The sequence below is a fragment of the Nycticebus coucang genome, chromosome 21 (genome assembly GCF_027406575.1).
Source record: "Nycticebus coucang isolate mNycCou1 chromosome 21, mNycCou1.pri, whole genome shotgun sequence".
Lineage (NCBI taxonomy): Eukaryota > Metazoa > Chordata > Mammalia > Primates > Lorisidae > Nycticebus > Nycticebus coucang.
In genome coordinates this window covers 56673433-56692860 of record NC_069800.1, presented here as the reverse complement: position 1 = coordinate 56692860, position 19428 = coordinate 56673433, and the positions used below count along the sequence as shown (strand labels likewise).

The following is a 19428-nucleotide window of genomic DNA, read 5'->3' as shown; positions in this document are numbered from 1 at the left end:
TTCTCTGGATGTGATGGGAGGGAGCATCTGACTGACCTCAGGTGAGGTGTGTACCTATTTGTAACTTCTGTATCACCAGCACTTGAGCTGATTTGACTGAGCATTTTAATATTTTAAGACCATTTCATTCAACCTTGGGTTTTGAAATCCTGGCACTTTCATATGTGTGCGTGTGTGTACATACTGTTGTTTGTTTTTAATGACTATCAGAGATCAGAGCTTCATCTACATGCGTAAGGGGAGGAGTGCTACATCCTTGTTTGGGAGTGTGGCTTTGAGATGTAGCTCCCTTAACAGACAAGCAGTTGCTTCCCTTCAGCTGCTAATGTGTAAATGAGAAGAGTTTAGGTTGGGCAACCCCTGGTTTCTTTCTGTGATTCAGAGTTCTGCTTTCTCGTAACAGATAGCAGTTAATCTTGTGATTTGGAAGAGGAATGTCAATCGTTTGCCTTTCCTAAGATGTGTACTGGACGTTTGGTTTTATCACTTTGGAAATGGAATGCTTGAGTCCTTACCATCCAGAAGATAACAGAAGGCTGTTACTTAGATTCAATTCAAAGTATCCTTTTTTCTTACCAACTGAACCATTTATTACTGAAAAAGGCACCACATACTTTAAACAAAAATTGGTATGTGTGAAATGGCTGCCACTAAAATACACTTTTCAGGAGCAATAATTTTAAAAAATAATATTCAGAATTACAGTAGTATTGTTTCACTTGACCATATCCTCTGTGTATATCACATCTGAAATAATTGTTTATTAAGGGCACTTAGGGAGATTGACAAACTAGAGCCCATCCATTGCAGAATGGCCTCTGAGATCACAGAAAGAATGGTGAAAAGAACTAAGCATGGTTAACTGGGAGGGGGGAAAGTGTTTTAACAATTTGAAAGGCTGTCTTATGACTAAGGAATTAGATTTCTATAGACAAGACTAAAACTTGTGAACAGAGCTGTTCAAGGTGGAATGAGCTTCCTGGGCCTGATAAGATTTTGTGCTCTCCCTTAAAATTGAGGTGATCAGGCAGGGAAATAGTCTCTTAAAGGAGGGTTGTTTGTAGGAGGGATTCACACATTGTTAATAGAAAGTGACAAGAAATGCTCCTTTGACTAAACATTTTTATAAAAATGCTGTTATTTAGGTAAATAGATCGTTTTGCCTTGCATAAATTTGTAGTTTTTGGCCAGGGCTGGGTTTGAACCCACCAACTCCAGCATATGGGGCTGGCGCCCTACTCCGTGAGCCGCAGGCACTGCCCCAGCCTTGCATAAATTTAGTCTCCCTATGAAAGAGGTACCTTAAACTTAAATATAAGGAATTTAATAATTGTCGTTAAGAACTTAAAGAAAATTAATGTGGGTTTTTTTGTGGAGGTAGTTTGCTATCTGATGTTGTATTTAATTAGTTGAGTGCCTTTTATTATCAAACTGACAGGACAGTAAAAGGCCAGTACAGTTAGTAGTTAAGAATAGAAGAAACCAAAAATTGGTTACATTTCCTGCCTTGTGCTAGTCTTTATTAAGAGTGTTCTGATGCGATTATCCTAAGCAATATAATTGATGTTCATTATCTAATGTTAGCTTTCAGTATAAGCGTGTCATCATTTGCAAAGCATTTTCTCTTTCTAATCATCTTGGCTTTCTTAAAAAGAAAAAATACAAATAAAACTTTTTAGCCTCAGTGGTACTGCGCTTTTTCCAATAAGCTTAAGGAAAGGAAAAAGGAGACTAAACATTTCTTACCTCTGTCTTGCTACAGTTTTATCTACTAATCCAAAAGAGCATTCTACCCCTTGGGAAGTCAGAATTACCTGTTCTTTGGGATTGAGAATTATGGAGGAAACATTGCTAGAGCTTTCTTTCTACGGAGACTTGGAACATCTGGAAAATCTTTTGCCCAGGCTCATAGGAAGATGGAAAATAAGCTGCTTCTGTTCAGCGCTGTGTGTTTTTGAAGAGATTGACTTGGAGTGGTTGCTTCTAAGTTGGAGGGTTGTTCTAGCAAGGCTTTATAAGATTGGGGGGGGGGGTGCCTGTGTCTCAGAGGAGTAGTGTGCCCGCCCCATATACCAGAAGTGGAGGTTTCAAACCCAGCCCCGGCCAAAAACTGCAACAACAACAAACATAGAAAGATTTTTGCGATTGTTTTGATTTAAATGTAGGGCTTAGTGATAACACTAAGAGCAAATAAAGTATCTGTGTTCACCACTTCAGATGTAGATCCTAGAATAGTCAGGAAAAAGAAGGATGTATTGGTTATAAGAAGAGACAGGGTTTTATTATGACCACAGTTTGTTTCAATGAGTAATGTAGAGATAGGTGTTAAAATTGTTGCTGAGGGAAAAATAGAAAGGAAAGAAAATGCATAAATACGGAAATATTTTCTTTCAGCCTAAATAGTTTTTATCTTAACAGGTCCTAAATGTTGGCACAGAGATACCACAGGATCTGTTCTTACCCCTACCCGCATCCAAAAAAATGACATCACAGATAGCAGTAAAGTTAACCGATGGTCTGATTCTATTCATGAGACTCTTCTTAAAATGCCTGTCCCTCTTAGAAAATTACCAGCATAACTTAACACTTTTTAGCTAGATCATTGGTTGAAAGAAAGTTCAAATATCTCTTTTAAGCCTCAGTGGGGGCAGTAAGGTCTTTATATAAGATTTCTTGCTTAGCATTAATTGGAGGGAGTACTTGGTTTTAGGCATTAAGGGTCTGCGTTTCACATATTAATTTGGGTTGAGGTTACCAAAAATGAAATGTGTAGCTGAATGACTCCCTAATTTTTATTACCTTAGAAAATGCTGCCATTTTTCTTCAGTAATAGCATCATTTCCAGCCTTTCATTCCATTCATTGTAAAAGTCTATTTTTCTTTACAACTTTTTTTTTCTCATGACAGTCTTTGCTCTGTCACCCTAGGTAAAGTGCAGTGTCATCATCAGAACTCACTGCAGCCTTAAACTCTTGGGTTCAAGCAGTCCTTCTGCCTCAACCTCCCAAATATCTGGGACAAGTGTGCACTATCTTTCCTGGCTGATTTTTTTTTCTGTTTTAGTAGACACATGACTTGCTCTTGCTCAGGCTGATGTTGAACTCCTGGCTTCAAGCATCCTCCCTTCTAGGCTTCCCAGAATGCTAGGATTGCAGGTGTGAGCCATGGCCTGCCCTCTACAACTTTAATGTAGAAATGTTAAAAAGACATCACCACAGTATAAACTTTATGTTCTGATCCTTTCAGTTTACTGTAGACTCCCTATAACTTAATATTCTGACCTGACTAATTTTATTTGAGAGATTTTCGGTGAACTGAGTCATCTGCTTTGGTTAATTGCCCACTAGCCCCACCCAGATTCTGCATTTCAGTAGACTGCCACTTTTGCATAAATTTACATCAGGGGCTTCTGTTTACACTAGTTAGTATTTCAGAGAGATGCTTAGGAGCAGAAACTTTTCCCTTTTAGCTTTTTTTTTTTTTTACTTTTTTTGTATTGCACCTAAGATTCCTTTGGAAACAAGGGTTTCATTGCTTTTAAAAAATAAAAGGTTTAAAAACCATTGGTTTAAATTAAGCAGCTTATATTTAGGTGTTGTCAGGAAGAAGTAGCCATCCTTGTGTGGTTTCTCAGTGAAGTATTAGAGATGTTTTTCTTACAAAAATTGTGGATTTGTGTGCACCAGTATAACTGATACATAGTTGTCATTCTGTTGTGTGTTCAGGTTTTGGTTCCCAAATATTAAAAAGTAGAGTTACACCTGCTATTGATAGAAAGTAGGGGACGGCGCCGGCCCCATATACCAAAGGTGGTGGGTTCAAACCCAGCCCCTGCCAAACTGCAACCAAAAAATAGCCGGGCGTTGTGGTGGACACCTGTAGTACCAGCTACTCAGGAGGCTGATGCAAAAGAATTGCCTAAGCCCAAGAGCTGGAGGTTGCTGTGAGCTGTGATGGTACAGCACTCTACCGAGGGCAAAAAAGTGAAACTTATATCTCTTAAAAAAAAAAAAAAAAGTGGGACACACTTTCATATTTAACTGTTGTATTTTCTGGCATGTTAAATTGACTCCATATACACTTACTAGGAGTTTGGGAAATATTAAGTTAGAATGCATAGGAAAATATGAAGATTTATATGCTACAATAGAAAATGATGTACTAGCTCCTTACTTGGAATAGTTTAAAGTGTAATCTGGAAAAGTTGATGAATAGGCTTTTTTCCTATGGTTGGGTTATCTTTTGTTTATCTAACAAGATTTTATCTGTTTGTTTTGTTTTACTTTCTGATGATAGAGTAGTAAATTGCTTTTCTTCTAACCCTAAAAATAGGGACTAAATGGTGCCATCCTTGATCTGGTAGTTTTGCAGATTGGACTACGGTAGACAGTCCCCACTGATTCTTGGTGTGCCTCAGTCCTGCAGTTCTTACCTTCAGCCTACTAAACTAGCACTGTCATCTTTTGGGTTCTCTTTCTGCATAACCCAGAACAGTTAACCTGATCTTTTTTCCCCCATGTGCTTCAAAAGATTCTTTTGTGATTGAGATTTTATTGGTTGTGATGAGGATGGGTGTAGACATTTCAATTTGTACACAGTTCTTAACATTCGTGCCTACAATCTAAAAAGCCATTAATTGTAATTATTTTTAAACGGCTATTTCAGTAACTTTCCAGCTTAAAATTCATAGTTCCATTAAGAGGATATCAAGTATCAGTATCTTCAAATATTGATAAGCTGGTATATAGGTCCCACCATTCACAATTTATTACCATATATACTACATGAACAAAATTATTAGGAAAATGGGACTACCACGACCAAAGATGTTACAGAGCGTATGCAGTTCTGACAGCGCCATGATTAAGGGAGTGGTTTTCTTTAGGAAATAATTGTTCTAAAAAAAAACAATGTGGGAAAAGAAGTAATCTCAAATGTTCAATACATTAAATGTGGGACTAAGACCCCATATTTACATTTAGTATGCTTTGTTTTATATGATAATAAAAACAAGCTTCCCTCCCATCTATAGAATGTTAAACTGATGCCCAAGACAGTCACAGCCTCCCATAATTCAACATCCTACACTATTTTCTGGTTGTACAAAAAAAACCAAACAAATTATTTCACCTCTTTAAAAAAAAAATGTTTACACATAAGAAATGGGATGAGGGAATTCCCTCCTTCTTGAAAATGTTTCTAGAGCTACTAAAATGCTAGGATTTACAAGATAGTTAATAAAGATATTCCTCTAGATCAGTGATTTTTTTTTTTCAAAAGATCATTAAATTATTTTGAAAGAAGTTCAAAGCACAGTAAGTATATTCTATTTTTTTTTTACTCTCTTTTTTCTTTTTTTTTTATAAGCATGATTTAAGTGTGCTACCTAAGTTGACTTTAGGTTCTTTCGAGTGTGCCATGAGATAACAAACACTGCTCTAGATTGTACAAGAAGGGAGACGGGGACCCCTTGAAATACATGGTATATATTAATCAGACTTGGCTTCTGTCTCTCCTGGCTTCCTCAGAGGCTGGACTCCTCGATTTTAGTTACTCCGTTTTCTGCAGGTAAATCATCTTTCGTTTCCTGGTTAGCCACTTCAGCCTGTTTTTCCTTTGTTCTCCTTTCCCCTTTGGTTGCACTTTTTTGTCTGAAGATTTATCCTTTGCTACTGCCTTTTTTTGGCTTCATTTCCACTTTTGCAGGAGCAGGTTTAGCTGACAACCACGACAATCACCTGGTGGGCTCTTCCTTCACCGCACCTTCAGCAGAGCCGACCCTACTCTTCGACATCTTGGTGGTGGGGAGGGCGCATGCCAGGTGCTGGGCCATTGCACACTGAGAGCCTTTATGAAGCTGGGCTGCCTGGTCGCTGCTATTCTTCCTCTGGCTGGAGCTGCTGAGACTCGTGGTGGGGGCGGTGGGAGAATGGACTGGAACCGATTTTACCTAATTTTCCATAGACCAGATATGCACCACATGTATTCAGTGGAAGGCTGACCTCTACATATTCACCACTTCTGTAAGTTGTATCTTTACTACTTGGACTGTGATACACAATATTAATTTGCCTTCTATAACTTGACCAGTTGAGTCCACTGTACACCAAGGAATAGAAAAGGTGTGGGTTTGCCCCTTAGTTGTATCATTTTATCTTAAGTACAAGTTCTTTTATGTTTTATTACCACGTGTTGCTTTAGGCCTAACATTCTATTGTTTATCATGTATTTCGGAAGATTTTTTTCAACATAAAGAACTGGTCTGAGTTGTGGGTACATCCTACAATTGCTGAAAAATTTTACGGTTAATTGAGACATTATGGCCCAAAAGAAAGAACTCAAGGAGCTGACATTGAAGGAAAAGGTTAATCTTCTGCATTTTCTGGAAAGCAGCAGCCAAAGAAAGACAGCAGAACATTTTGGTGTTAGCAAGACCACAGTTAGCAACATCCAAAAACGTAAACATGAGTACTTGGAGAGATATGGTAAGGAAAGTGGAGACCTACAGCGAAAAAGAAGGAAAACTTCCCTCAATGAAGTAAATGAAGCCACATTAAGCTGGTTCAAACAAATGAGAGCAGTTAATGCCCGAATCTCTGGGCCAATGATCCAAGAAGTAGCTAAAAAATTTGCACGGGAATTTGGGGTAGCAGACTTCCAAGCATCAAGTGGCTGGCTCGAGAAGTTTAAACTGCGACATGAGATCTCCCAGAAAGTCTTCTGTAGTGAATCCAATGAAGTTCCAGTAAAAGTACATGAAGTAGCTGATGAAGTCAAAGAAGCAAGTGAGGATGACACAGAAATTGCGGAGCCTCCAAAAGAAAAGGATGTCAGGCATCTGATAATGCAGTTGAAGTCATTTGCTGTGGAAAAATGCCCAGGTATGCTGAGTGGTATAGCCAGCGTTGAGAGTCCTTCTCCACTTAACATTTGTAATAAGAAACAGACCAAGATTGACTCTTTTTTGAGAAAGAATGATTAAACCATGAGAAAATAGTAAATGTATTGATTTTGTATGAAACTGTATGTATAATTCTATTGTTTTGATTATGTATGATTTCATACGATATTCTCTAATAAAAGCTGTACAAGAAAGTAAAGTACATGTACATATCAGTACAGTAGGCCTAGTGCCTTATGTCAACCACCTCCGTATGTGGACCAGTTTGTTATAGTCCCTTGGGTGATCATCTTAAGAGGTTCTGCTGTATGTCAATTAACAACCTCTTTGCTTAAGTAGAGTTTACAGTTACCAATGTTATATCATCCTTCCCCTGTACAGGTTCAGCCTACAAATAGATTATTTCCTCATGAGCCACGTTCTCTTTTCCTTTGTTTACCCCCTTGGTACGTGGATTTTTACTTTTTCTGTTTGGAAGGGAGAGAAGATCAGATATGTAAATATACTAATATTATTTATATTGTTTTAATTTCTCTGTGGCCTAGGGCTACATGAATGTCAGATTTTCATTACCTCCACCTGACTTTATAAGAAAGCACATGAGGCTCAGCACCTGTAGCACAGTGCTTACAGTGTCAACCACATACTCTGGCGGATTCGAACCCCCACTGCCCCACCACCACCACCACCAGGCCAGCTAAACAACAATGACAACAGCAACAAAAAATAGCTGGGCGTTGTGGTGGGCGCCTGTAGTCCTAGCTACTTGGAAGGTTGAGGCAAGGGAATCGCTTAAGCCCAAGAATTCGAGGTTGCTGTGAGCTGTGATGCCACGGTACTCTACCGGGGACGACAAAAAAAAAAAAGAAAGCACATGAATATAAGTTTGGCCTGAACTGGTAAACCTTTAGACCCTAATCAGTAGATGTGGGTATAATTTACAGAAACTAATAGAAAAGAATGTGGCTCATTTATTCAGCAATGAATTTATAAAAAAAATCATTCTCGGGTCGATGGAGAGAAGCTAGTTAACTTTTAGTAATAAATAAAACCCTTCTAAATGTTAATTCCATTATTAATAGGTCATTGGTCTTTTCCCTAAGTTGTTTTAGAATTTAAAAAGTGTTTGACTCTGCATATAGTGTTTTTGTTTTTAATTAATGAAACCGGGGCCAGAACATTTTTTAGAATAATATTTTCTTAGAAATCGCTGTTGTTCCTACTAGACCCAATTTACAAGCATAATTATTTTGCATGTAATAATGCCATTTTCCCTCTTCCTATTCACTCTTATGTCCTGCTTGTTGGGTATACCAACCTTTTGGTTGTGACAGGAACCAAAGCTTAAGCAGAAACAGTAGTATGTTTGCTTATGTATCTGAAGAGGCTAGGGAAGGTGGTGCTGTCCTTCAGACACAGCTGAATTAAAGACCTTAAACAGTATCAAAAGGACTCTTTCCAACCCTCTGCTTTCTTCATGTGGGGGCAGGTTCTGACTCACCTTTTCATCCTCATTGTCAGCCCTGTTTACGGCATGTGTCTGATTCTATACTGATCTGTAACTACAGAGATGAAATACTGCTCAGTTTCAGTCTACTGCAATAGAGGAAGGGCTTCCTACTGACAGCACTGTCATTTGTGAATGGGGAGGGGTGGGTGTTGTCCAGGAGGAGAATGGGTTATCAAAATCAAGTGTAAACCTTACTGAAGCCCTGCTGTGTGTGCTCCAGTCCCAGAGCAAGAGAAGCAGAGGGGAGGAACCGTCTCTCACTCATCTCTGTAGTCCTAGCACAGTGGCTGATTAAGTATAGGTATTCCCAAAATGATGAACAGGTGAACAATGGTATAGTTCCCATTAAGTTGGATGTTTTCTCTTTTGTTAATTGGTTGAAAGCTCTCCTGAAATTGGAATAATGATGCTGATCTGGTAAAAAATAGTCATCGTGACAATCATGGAGGCAAAGAGAAAGGATTAACTACCAAGGGACAAATCTGGGGAGAAAAGTACCAGCTCTAGGACAATATTTTGCATTGTCCTCTCTACGAGTAATGATTGTGAATGTTTTGTTTTTAGTTCTCTTTACATTCAAAACTGAGGAAAGAGCCCTAAGTCTTTAGTGGAGGCCATTTCTTATTCTGTTCCCATACTTGGGTCATTTAAGTATGGGCCCCTAATCCGGTTTTCTAATTTAGAAGGGTTTTAAGGGTGGGGGAGGAGGCCTTTGGTAATACTTGAAAAAGGTTTTTATTTTGTTTTATTTTACTAAAAAGTTTTTAAACCAGAATTAGATAACATTAATGAACCTGGGAACTAAATGATCTGCATTTACATTTCTTAACAGTTGGCTGAAAAAAATAGGGCCCTGAGTTCTTTTTCTCCACCCTTGATAGTGATAATTCTGGCATTGACTGGTTGATAGAATTTGGTGGAGATGCACTTTCGTTTCAAAGAATTCTTTGGCTTGTTAAAGAGATACAAAAAGCTCTAGAAGTACAGTAGAACCTCCTTAGTTCACCACCTCCTTAAGTTGACCAAATTGTTCATAGACCAGGCAGACATACACCTCATCCTATCAGTACAGCAGGCTTAGTTTCTTTATGTTGACAGCTTCCATATGTTGATCAGTCTTTAACAGTCCTTTGGGTGGTCAACTTAACAGAGATCCTACTATATACACAAGAAATAGTAACAGTGGCCCCTTCTGGGCAAGGGAGCTGTGTGGCTGGAGGATAGGAGTCGGAAGGAGGCCTTTATGCTTCATATTCCTGTGCTGTGTGTTTGACTTTCCTAGTTTTTAAAAAATGTTTCTTTTTTTGGTTTTTGTGTTTATTTATTTATTTATTTTTTTTTTTTTGCAGTTTTTGGCCAGAGCTGGGTTTGAACCCACCACCTCCGGCATATGGGGCTGGTGCCCTACTTCTTTGTGCCAGAGACGCTACCCTAAGAAAATGCAAGCAAAAAAAAAAAAAATTTTTTTTTTGTAAATGCTTTTGAGGTTGCTAACACATATAATAACATACAAATATGTTATTCAGCTCCAAATGGATCAAATCTTAGAAATGGCCTATATAAACAGATAATGAAGGATACCTTCATCTAGTGAAAAGGATAAATTATGGAATTCCCAATATTACTAGAAACCAGAGATCTGCTTATAAAGACAATTATAATCTTAAAACATTCTATGTCTTTTAGTGTAAACATTAACATAGGTTCCTTCTAGTTGCTTAGCATAGGGCGGAAAAACTATTGGGTACGGCATTTCCCTTTAAGCAATGTCACTTGTCTTTTAAATTCACCCAAAATAAAGGCTGACTTTTATGAATTGTAAGTCTCTTAAAACTGAACTCAAGTATGAGCATACTCACTTTTTCAGAACTATGTGTAGATCACTTGGGTACCTACCAGGCAGAGAGGTGCTTCATCTGCATGTCTTAAAATGACTGTGTTAGCTGTGCATGGTCACTTTGGGAGAATGAGTTTTCCTTTCTCCCGCTGCAGTTTACGCCTTCCTTTGTTTTCTATGGACTGGTGGTCTCAGTGATGGGAACATTTCTTCATCATTGTGTCTGTTTTGCTGAGATTGTTGAGCTGCTCATTCAGGAGTCAGACCAGTAATGGCTGGCTTCTGTGTGTATCTCTGCTTCTGAAGCGAAGCAAGATTATCTCAGGAAGTTCCCACAGAACTGAATTTTGACCCACACAAAGTTTATGAGATGCATAGAGAAATAAGATGTCTCTTACTAAACTTGGGTGTCTGTGGACCTCTGTTTTGGTACCTGGTCTCTTTGGAATTTAACCTGTGGCATTCTTCTATATTGCCAAAGTATTTTTCTAGCAGATGGTTGGTTCTCTGAATACCTGGTTCGTGACAGTTGTTTTACTAAGCCACTGAAAAGATAAGGGTTTTTTAATTTTTTGTTGTTGTTTGGGGTTTTTTTGACACACAGTCTCACTCTGCCCTGGATAGTGCTGTGGTATCATAGCTCACAGCAACCTCAAACTCCTGGGTTTAAGTGATGCTCTTGCCTCAGCCTCCCAAACAGCTGGGACTACAGGCACCTGCCACAACGCCCGGCTAGTTTTTCTATTTTTAGTAGAGATGCTGTCTCGCTCTTGCTCAGGCTGGTCTCGAACTCCTGAGCTTGAGCAATCCATCTGGCTTGAAAAGATGGCTTAAAACAATTAGCAGTAAAATTCCCACCAAAATTTTGGCTTGGTCTGAAATGTATGTGTTACCGAAATGACTTCTAAGTCTGTATTTACCTTCACAACAAGCACATTATGTCACGTGGCCAACAGAAAGCAGGAGACCACAACTGTCATGGCTTCATCACTTTCAGCAGTTGCATCTTGAGTACGATGAGGCTAAGGAGTAGTCTTCAGTGACATGCTTTTCTCTTCTGGCCCCAATTAAATTTTGATATTTCATGTAGTATATTTTGTGACAATTCTGGTAACATATCCAGATTCAGAAATTCTAGGAATGTTTCATTTTGTAGATTTCACTTTTTTATTTTGCATAGTTGACATTGATTTTGGATTAGAATATTAAGTGAGGCAATGTGATTTTTATTACATTTGGATCAGTTGACCTGAGTTTACAAATGGTACTGGTATTATAGAATTAACAGCCTTCACTAATAAGAAAAACAGATTTGCATATATTAAATTTAATACCTGGTGCTTTGGCTTTTGTTTTTGCTGGTTTAGATTTTAGAATTACTTTGTATCTTACAAAATGATTTTTTATTTGGGTTATTAAACTGATAAATTTTTGCTATATAGGTAAATGCTTTTATAGGAAGCCTTTATAATCACATTAAAAATCATACAAGGCTTGGCGCCTGTGGCTCAAGCAGCTAAGGTGCCAGCCACATACACCTGAGCTGGTGGGTTCGAGTCCAGCCCAGGCCTGCTAAAAAACAGTGACGGCTGCAACCAAAAAATAGCCAGGCTTTGTGGCAGGTGCCTGTAGTCCCAGCTACTTGGGAGGCAGAGGCAGGAGAATCACTTGACCCCAGAAGTTGGAGATTGCTGTGAGCTGTGATGCCACAGCATTCTACCCATGATGACAGCTTGAGGCTCTGTCTCAAAAAAAAAAAAAAAAAAAAAAAAAAGTCATATAAATTCTCACCTGCCCATGGTTTACAAATGTTATTTTCTTATTAAACACAAATCTGTTTTTAATGAATTTGGGCAAGTTGATTCTGACTTGATACATTAGATCATTTAGATAATTTTTAATACCCTTATCCATATACACACTTTTCATTTTTTAAAAGGATTCCTTGTAATCTCAGCACTTCAGGAGGCCAAGGCAGAAAGATCACTTGAGGCCAGGAGATTGAGACCAGCCTGGACAACATAGCGAGATGCCTTCTCTACAATAATAATAATAATAAAAAAGACACGAAAAGTTAGCCAGGCATGGTAGCACACACCTGTCGTCCCAGCTGCTCAAAAGGCTGAGGCAGGAGGATCATTTGAGCCCAGAAGTTTGAGGTGCATTGAGCTGTGATCACACCACTGCACTTTATTTAGCCTGGGCCACAATGTAAGACTTGTCTCTATAATTAAAAAGAAAAAAATTCCCCTCTGAAGTCTGTAATAGAACTTTTAAAGGATTCATTTACAGTACCACAGCAGTAAGCAGGACAGTTCCCATTCAACGAAAACCTCTCTTCCCCTAGCACCCAAAATTGTACATGGTGATGATGCTATAGTGGTAAGCATTTTTCTATTTTCAGAAGTTCAACTTCACAAGGAAAAAAGCAATCACACTTAATTTAAAAATAGTTGTTTGATATTATTTCTCTCATTCTCAACTTTCACTTCTTTGCTGAACTGGTTTTTTAAAGTCCAGTCAGAATAGATAGTGCCAGATGAGATGCATCGTAGGCCTGTGGCATACAGTGTCCTGTAAAGACAGAAGAGATTAGAGAGCACTTACTTTGCCTGCTTGCTTTAAATATTTAAAATATACTAAATGAAAAGGACTTGGACAGTGAAAAATAAAACTATGCCAAAAGAAGAAAAAATACTCTACATAAAGATACCTATGCACCTTTTTTGTAAGATGGGGCCAGGGTTTGTAATCCTGTCATCAGTGAAATTAGTAAATATTGCAAGTTGTACATGTTTTGACTTTGACTTAAATTTTTTTTTCCAATAGAAACTATGTTCCAACTTCCTGTCAACAATCTTGGCAGTTTAAGAAAAGCCCGGAAAACTGTGAAAAAAATACTTAGTGACATTGGGTTGGAATACTGTAAAGAACATATAGAAGTAAGTAGCATGTCATTTTTCAATTTTAACACGAATCAGCTTCTGATCCATTAGTTTGTGTCAGTGGCCAAGACAGCTAATTCTTAAATGTGATTCTGAATTTTAACCACAGCAGTAACTTTGCCAAAGCATGCTCTATCAGCGTAACTTGTTCCCTTCTCCCTAAAATGGACTTTTTCATCTTTGCATCCTGAAGCAAAAAGCAGCTACTATGATTGAAGGCTTAAGCTTGTCGGACAAGCTTTACTGGGTGCTTTAAAAATTGTCTGCAAATTTAATCATTAAAACAAGCTTGGGAGGGGGTGGTGGGAATTCTTATTTCCAATTTACAAATGAGGAATAAGTAAAACGAAGATAGGTCCACCTCACAGCCTTGAAGGAAATGGCAGTGTCTGTAGGACTCCAGAGCCTGTTCCAATTCCATAAGCTGAGTGTTCTGGTTGGCCTTCTGATTGTTGAGTCATGGTTGTTTGGGTGCTTATTGTCTCTTTCCTTAGAATTTGACCATTTTCTTGGCCCTGTGACCCATCATAGACTATTTTCTTCATCTTGTGTAACAGTTTAGACTTTATAAACTTTTTCAAGCCGTTTATTCTGTGGGTTTTACAACAACCCCATGAGATAGCCAGTACAATGGTCTCCTCCTTTTCCAAATCTCACTGCTGTAGGTCTTATAGTTAGTTGATCAAAACCTCTAATTGAAAGGAAATGTTTAAAGCTGTTTTCACCACTAACTTTTATAGTCCAGCTGGTTAGGGACCATAGCTACCTTGTTCATCTATCCATCCCCAGCAGCTAACATAGTGGCACATAATAGGTGCTCATTAAATTTTGAACGGCATTAAATGTAAAAAAAGCAAATTCATTTCATGCAGTAGGTTCTTTTTTCCTAAATTCCACTAATAATACAGGAGAATATAATGGACACTGAAGTGTCTCAAAAGCGGGCTTCTCTAGTTATGTTGTGCCCTGTTTGAGATTAGTCAGTCTTTCACCAACCCCACAAGTTCAGATCTGCCCAGGTGAAATAGTCCATTCATTTCACACTCAGTGGGGTCATCTTCACAAAAATAAGTAATACAAATACTAATCTGTCTTGCATTTGATTTGTTCTTCCAATTATTTAAATGTACTTGATTTTCCACACTGAACTGTGAACCTGTTAGGAGAAAGGTGAAATTTAGTCCAAGACCTTGTATCTTTGTAGTCTGGGTGTGGGGTGGGAGGGAACAGGTCATTATTTTTACATAAAAGTATATACATTTAGCATCATTTCTTTGAGTACCTTTCTTCCTTTTTGAGTTCAAAAAGCCTGAGTTTTCTTAATCCAATCTCCCACCCTTTCCCTTCAAAAAATCTTTTTTTCTTACACAAAACCAAAATATCACATTTGCAGTGCTATAAGCAAACATTGCTCTTTAAGACTCCATTCCAATAATGTAACTGATGAGGTACGGTACTCTAATGAAAACTGCTTTGGTATTAGTGTGTGGCTGGATTTTTTACTTGATTAGAACTTCCAGTGATTTCCTTGGAAACCTAGCTGACCATTAAGAGAATGTGGGATTGATATAAAATGTTCAGTGCAGCTTCCGCATGCCTTTTTATCATTCTGAGTTTAGTTCTTGATGGGGTTGGTTACCCTGTGCCCCTCTGCAGCCCTAGTTAAGAGGTAAGATTTACATGTAAGTTTGGGCTAGAGTTGAAGTCATTATGTTTTTGTAAACTTTCAATGTCTTCTAGGATTTTAAACAGTTTGAACCTAACGACTTTTATTTGAAAAACACTACATGGGAGGATGTAGGACTGTGGGACCCTTCACTTACAAAAAACCAGGTAAGCCTCACGAGAGACTTCCCCAAATGGCAATATCCTTGGTACATTCCCTTTTCAGCTCTAGGCTTTTCATAGTGAAACAGTGATTGTGGATAACAGCCTAAGGTGGGAAATGTCAAAATTGCAGGTTTCATATTTTCTAAGTAATAAAGAAAACATAGAGGAACTTAATGTCTTGTTGTTGGACTGATATCCAATTGTGAAAAAACAGGCAATTTTATTACTTAAAAGTTCTGAAGCCTATTGTATACCAGCATTCCCCCCAAAAGCGCTTTGACTCTTCCATTTCTAAAATGTTCTCACATTCTGTTTATCCAGTTATCTGCAGTTTTCCTCTGGTTTCTGTTGCTGTCCTTGTTTTCCTTCTATTTCATCTTTCCTCCTTTCTCTATGTCATGGCACCCAGTTCATGGGAGGCAATGCTAGGTGACTCTGTAGGATGGCACTGACAGTGAGTTAAATCTCAAATCTCACTTAAGTTTTGGCAAATTCACATTAAAAATAGGGCCAGGGCGGCACCTGTGGCTCAAAGGGGTAGGGCATCGGCCCCATATGCTGGAGGTGGCAGGTTCAAACCCAGCCCCAGCCAAAAAAAAAATGGGGCCACATGTGGGCTTCAGAACTGTAATACCAGTGCTTGGGGAGGTGAGGCAGGAGGATCACTTGAGGCCAGGAGTTCAGGGGCAGTTTGGGCAACATAGTGAGACTTTGTTTCTACAAAAAAATTAAGAAAGAATTAGCTGGGTGTGGTGGTGTGTGTCCCAGCTACTCAGGAGGCTGAGGGAGGAGGCTTGCTTAAGACCAGGAGTTCGATGCTGCAGTGAGCTGTGATGGTGCGACTCTACTCCAGCTTGGGCAACAGCCAGATTCTGTCTAAAAAGTACACGTAGGTTGGCTCGGAGCCTGTGGCTCAAGCGGCTAAGGCATCAGCCACATACACCTGAGCTGGCAGGTTCAAATCCAGCCCAAGGCCCACCAAACAACGATGGCTGCAACCAAAAAAATATCCGGGCGTTGCGGCGGGCGCCTGTAGTCCCAGCTTCTTGGGAGGCTAAAGCAAGAGAATCACTTAAGCCCAGGAGTTGGAGGTTGCTGTGAACTATGATGCCGCAGCACTCTACTCAGGGTGACAGCTTGAGGCTCTGTCTCCAAAAAAAAAAAAAAAAGTACATGTATGTTATTAAGTATGACATGTTCAATTTCCTGAAATACTAAATTTAACCATTGATAACAGCTGACACTTCACTGTTTTATTTTGTTGTAAAAGTATATCCTCATTCTTTCAAATGCACATTTTAGCTTGGGATTATCTTTCAAAATAACTTTTTGAGCAGTTTTTGTGAAACCTGGTACAAGTCAATTCGTGTTATTTTCTTTTTTTTTTTTTTTTGTAGAGACAGAGTCTCACTGTACTGCCCTTGGGTAGAGTGCCGTGGCGTCACACGGCTCACAGCAATCTCTAACTCTTGGGCTTACGGGATTCTCTTGCCTCAGCCTCCCGAGCAGCTGGGACTACAGGCGCCCGCCACAACACCCGGCTATTTTTTGGTTGCAGTTTGGCCGGGGCTGGGTCTGAACCTACCACCCGCAGCATATGGGGCCGGCGCCCTACTCACTGAGCCACAGGCGCCACCATGAGTTCTATCTAGGAACCATTGTGCGCAGACAGCTTGAAATAGCAACAAAGTATTTAAAAACGATGTGGCTTATGAATGCACAGTACATTGATGGCTTGAGAAGTTGCATCCTAGTGATTTTAATCCTAAAAATGATCCATATGGGTCCTCTGAGATCAACATGGATAATGATGAACTGAAAGCTGAGTAGTGGAAGCAAATCCATTTCTATCTACAGGTGAATAAGCAGCAAGGTTTGATGGTATTCCTATTCACAGCAATATTGGACCATTTGAAACAGATCGAAAGGGTAGAGAAGCTAGATAGATGAGTTCCATATGAATTAAAGTGAGCATCAGAAGAAAAATCATCTCACACCTCTTTCTGCTGTCATAACATAAAGGTAAACCATTTCTACACCATATTGTTATATGTGGTGGAAAATGGATTATTTTTGACAGTTGCACATATTTGGCACAATGGTTGGGTGAAGATGGAATGCCAAAACTGATTATTTGTCCAAAAAAAAAAAGTTAATGCTATCTGTGTATGGTCCAGCATTGGTATTAATCCATTACAGCTTCATGAAACTGCTGGTTAGTCGATTATTCTGGCTGTCTACTGTAACTAGACAAAATAGTTGGACAAAATAATGAGGATGCTTGCTACTAAGTAGATGAAATTGGTCAATAGACAGGCCAGTCCTTTTGTAAGACAACAGTCCACCACATGTCATGCACATAATGCTGCTCAAACTGTAGAAGCTGGACTTGGAAACTCTTGTCATCCACCATATTCACCAGATCCTGCACCAATTGTTTACCACCTTCTTCCAGGCTTTGGACCACTTCTTGCAAGGAGAAATTCTCAATTCTAAACAAACTATGGGAAACATCTTTCCTGATTTCATCGCCACTCACTCTCCAGGCTTTTTCGGGGCTAGCATTAAGAAGTTACGATTAAGATGGCAAAACTGTTTTGATAGGCACTTCGATTAATTGTACTGCTTCTTGTTTGAGATAGAATAAACTTTTGATTAGAAATCAGACATTGCATATTTAATGTCAGTGGTGCCACCAAATATCTGTAGTTGAAGATGTCATGTAGATAAAGGCAGCTATAGGTTTTCTTTTACCATAGAGACAAATCATTGTTAATTTAGTATTTTACCATTGCCAATTTTCTCAAGAGATCTGTTATTTATTCTGCATTAGAGATCTGTTATCTATTGGCACATATTTATGAAGGAATTCGTGCTTTTAAACCATACTTCAGAAATTTGAGGTTATTCTTTTCTTTCTTTCTTTTTTTTTTTTTTGAGACAGAGTCTGAAGCTGTTGCCCTGGGTAGAGTGCGGTGGTGTCACAGCTCACAGCAACCTCAAACTCTTGGGCTTAAGTGTTTTTTTCTTGCCTCCGCCTCCCAACTAGTGGGGACTCAGGCGTTCACCACAACACCTGGCTGGGGTTTTTTTGTTGCAGTTGTCATTGTTGATATAGCTGGCCCAGGCCATGTTTGAGCCTGCCAGCCTTGGTGTATGTGGCCAGTGCCCTACTTACTGAGCTATGGGCACCGCCTTTTTTTTTTTTTTTTCTTCTTTTTAGACGGAGTCTCACTTTGTCACCCTTGGTAGAGTGCTGTGGCATCATAGCTCATGGCAACCTCAAACTCAAAGGCTCAAGTGATCCTCTTGCCTCAGCCTCCCAAGTAACTGGGACTACAGGTACCTGTCACAATGCCTGGTATTTTTAGAGATGGGGGTCTCGCTCTTGCTCAGGCTGGTCTCCAACTCCTGAGCTCAGGCAATCCACCTGCCTTGGCTCCCAGAGTGCTAAGATTATAGGCGTGAGCCACCACACCTAGCTTAGGTTGATTCTTTTTTATTAATACCCTAGGAAACGGTATTAGCCAGCAATGTTAACAATGTGAAAGCTTTTCAGTGGGACACGTGATTTATTTTAGTTTCATGAATCTGAAAACCTTGCATTCTAATGCTAAAAAAGAGTTGAACTTTGAGGAATAGCAGAGTATTTCATTTTAGTTCAAACTAAGGAGAAAAGATAATCTCTTGCCAAACATACGTTCACCTGTTTTCATCAAACAACCAACTGTACAGGTGGTAACAATCATAATTGTGAAAGTTACTCTTTGATATCAGCATATTCTACAATGCATTATTGACTTTAAATGCTATTCATTCCTCACAGTCTATAGGACATTTTTATTTAACTTAATAATTTGAATCAAAGCAGCTGTCACTTCATTAGCTCTTTTGAAGCTGTTCTTGCATGAGAAGGAACAGCAAGGCTTATACAAGAAAGCCAACTTCACATCAGTAGTTTTTTAATCAGCAATGAAATCTGAATCTATATTGTACTTTGATTAGAGAAAAAAATCAAGAGTTGCCTTTTTTTCTCTGAAAATTTTTTTTCTGATGAGAGGATAAAAGGTTTCTTTGTCTCTTAAAGTTGTCTACTTAACATTAAAACACTCCGGGCTCTAAATTTTACTATAGTCATGAACCAAATAACAACATTGTGATCAATGGCAGACCACATATGTGAGGTCCGACTGTTAAGTTCACAAACTGATCCTAGAAAAAGAACAACTTGCCTCGTTGCTGAATATCACTATAGTTACCTTTGAAGTTCTACCCTTAGGAAGCTGTGTACCAATGCCAGGGCCTAGTTCACCCTCCGAGCAGTTTTGGGACTCTTTTGCCATCACGGCTGTCATTGTAATTACCCTGCATGTCCTGAATGTCATCAAAATGGCTTCCTTTCAGT

At 39.0% G+C, this 19428-nt stretch overlaps 1 protein-coding gene across 4 annotated transcripts in view; it reads left to right on the top strand.

Moving 5' to 3' along the window:
• The window catches only part of ADNP (activity dependent neuroprotector homeobox), a 41115-nt gene that overhangs the window by 12665 nt on the left and 9022 nt on the right, over positions 1–19428 (top strand). For 3 of the 4 annotated variants that reach the window (XM_053573436.1, XM_053573435.1, XM_053573437.1), the window contains 2 exons: positions 13078–13190; positions 14934–15026. In XM_053573436.1, the coding sequence (XP_053429411.1) occupies positions 13083–13190; positions 14934–15026 (201 nt within the window). In that variant the 5' untranslated portion in view covers positions 13078–13082. Of the gene's footprint in view, positions 1–4491; positions 6882–13077; positions 13191–14933; positions 15027–19428 lie in introns of those variants that run through there. The other variant, XM_053573434.1, reaches the window with a different exon arrangement.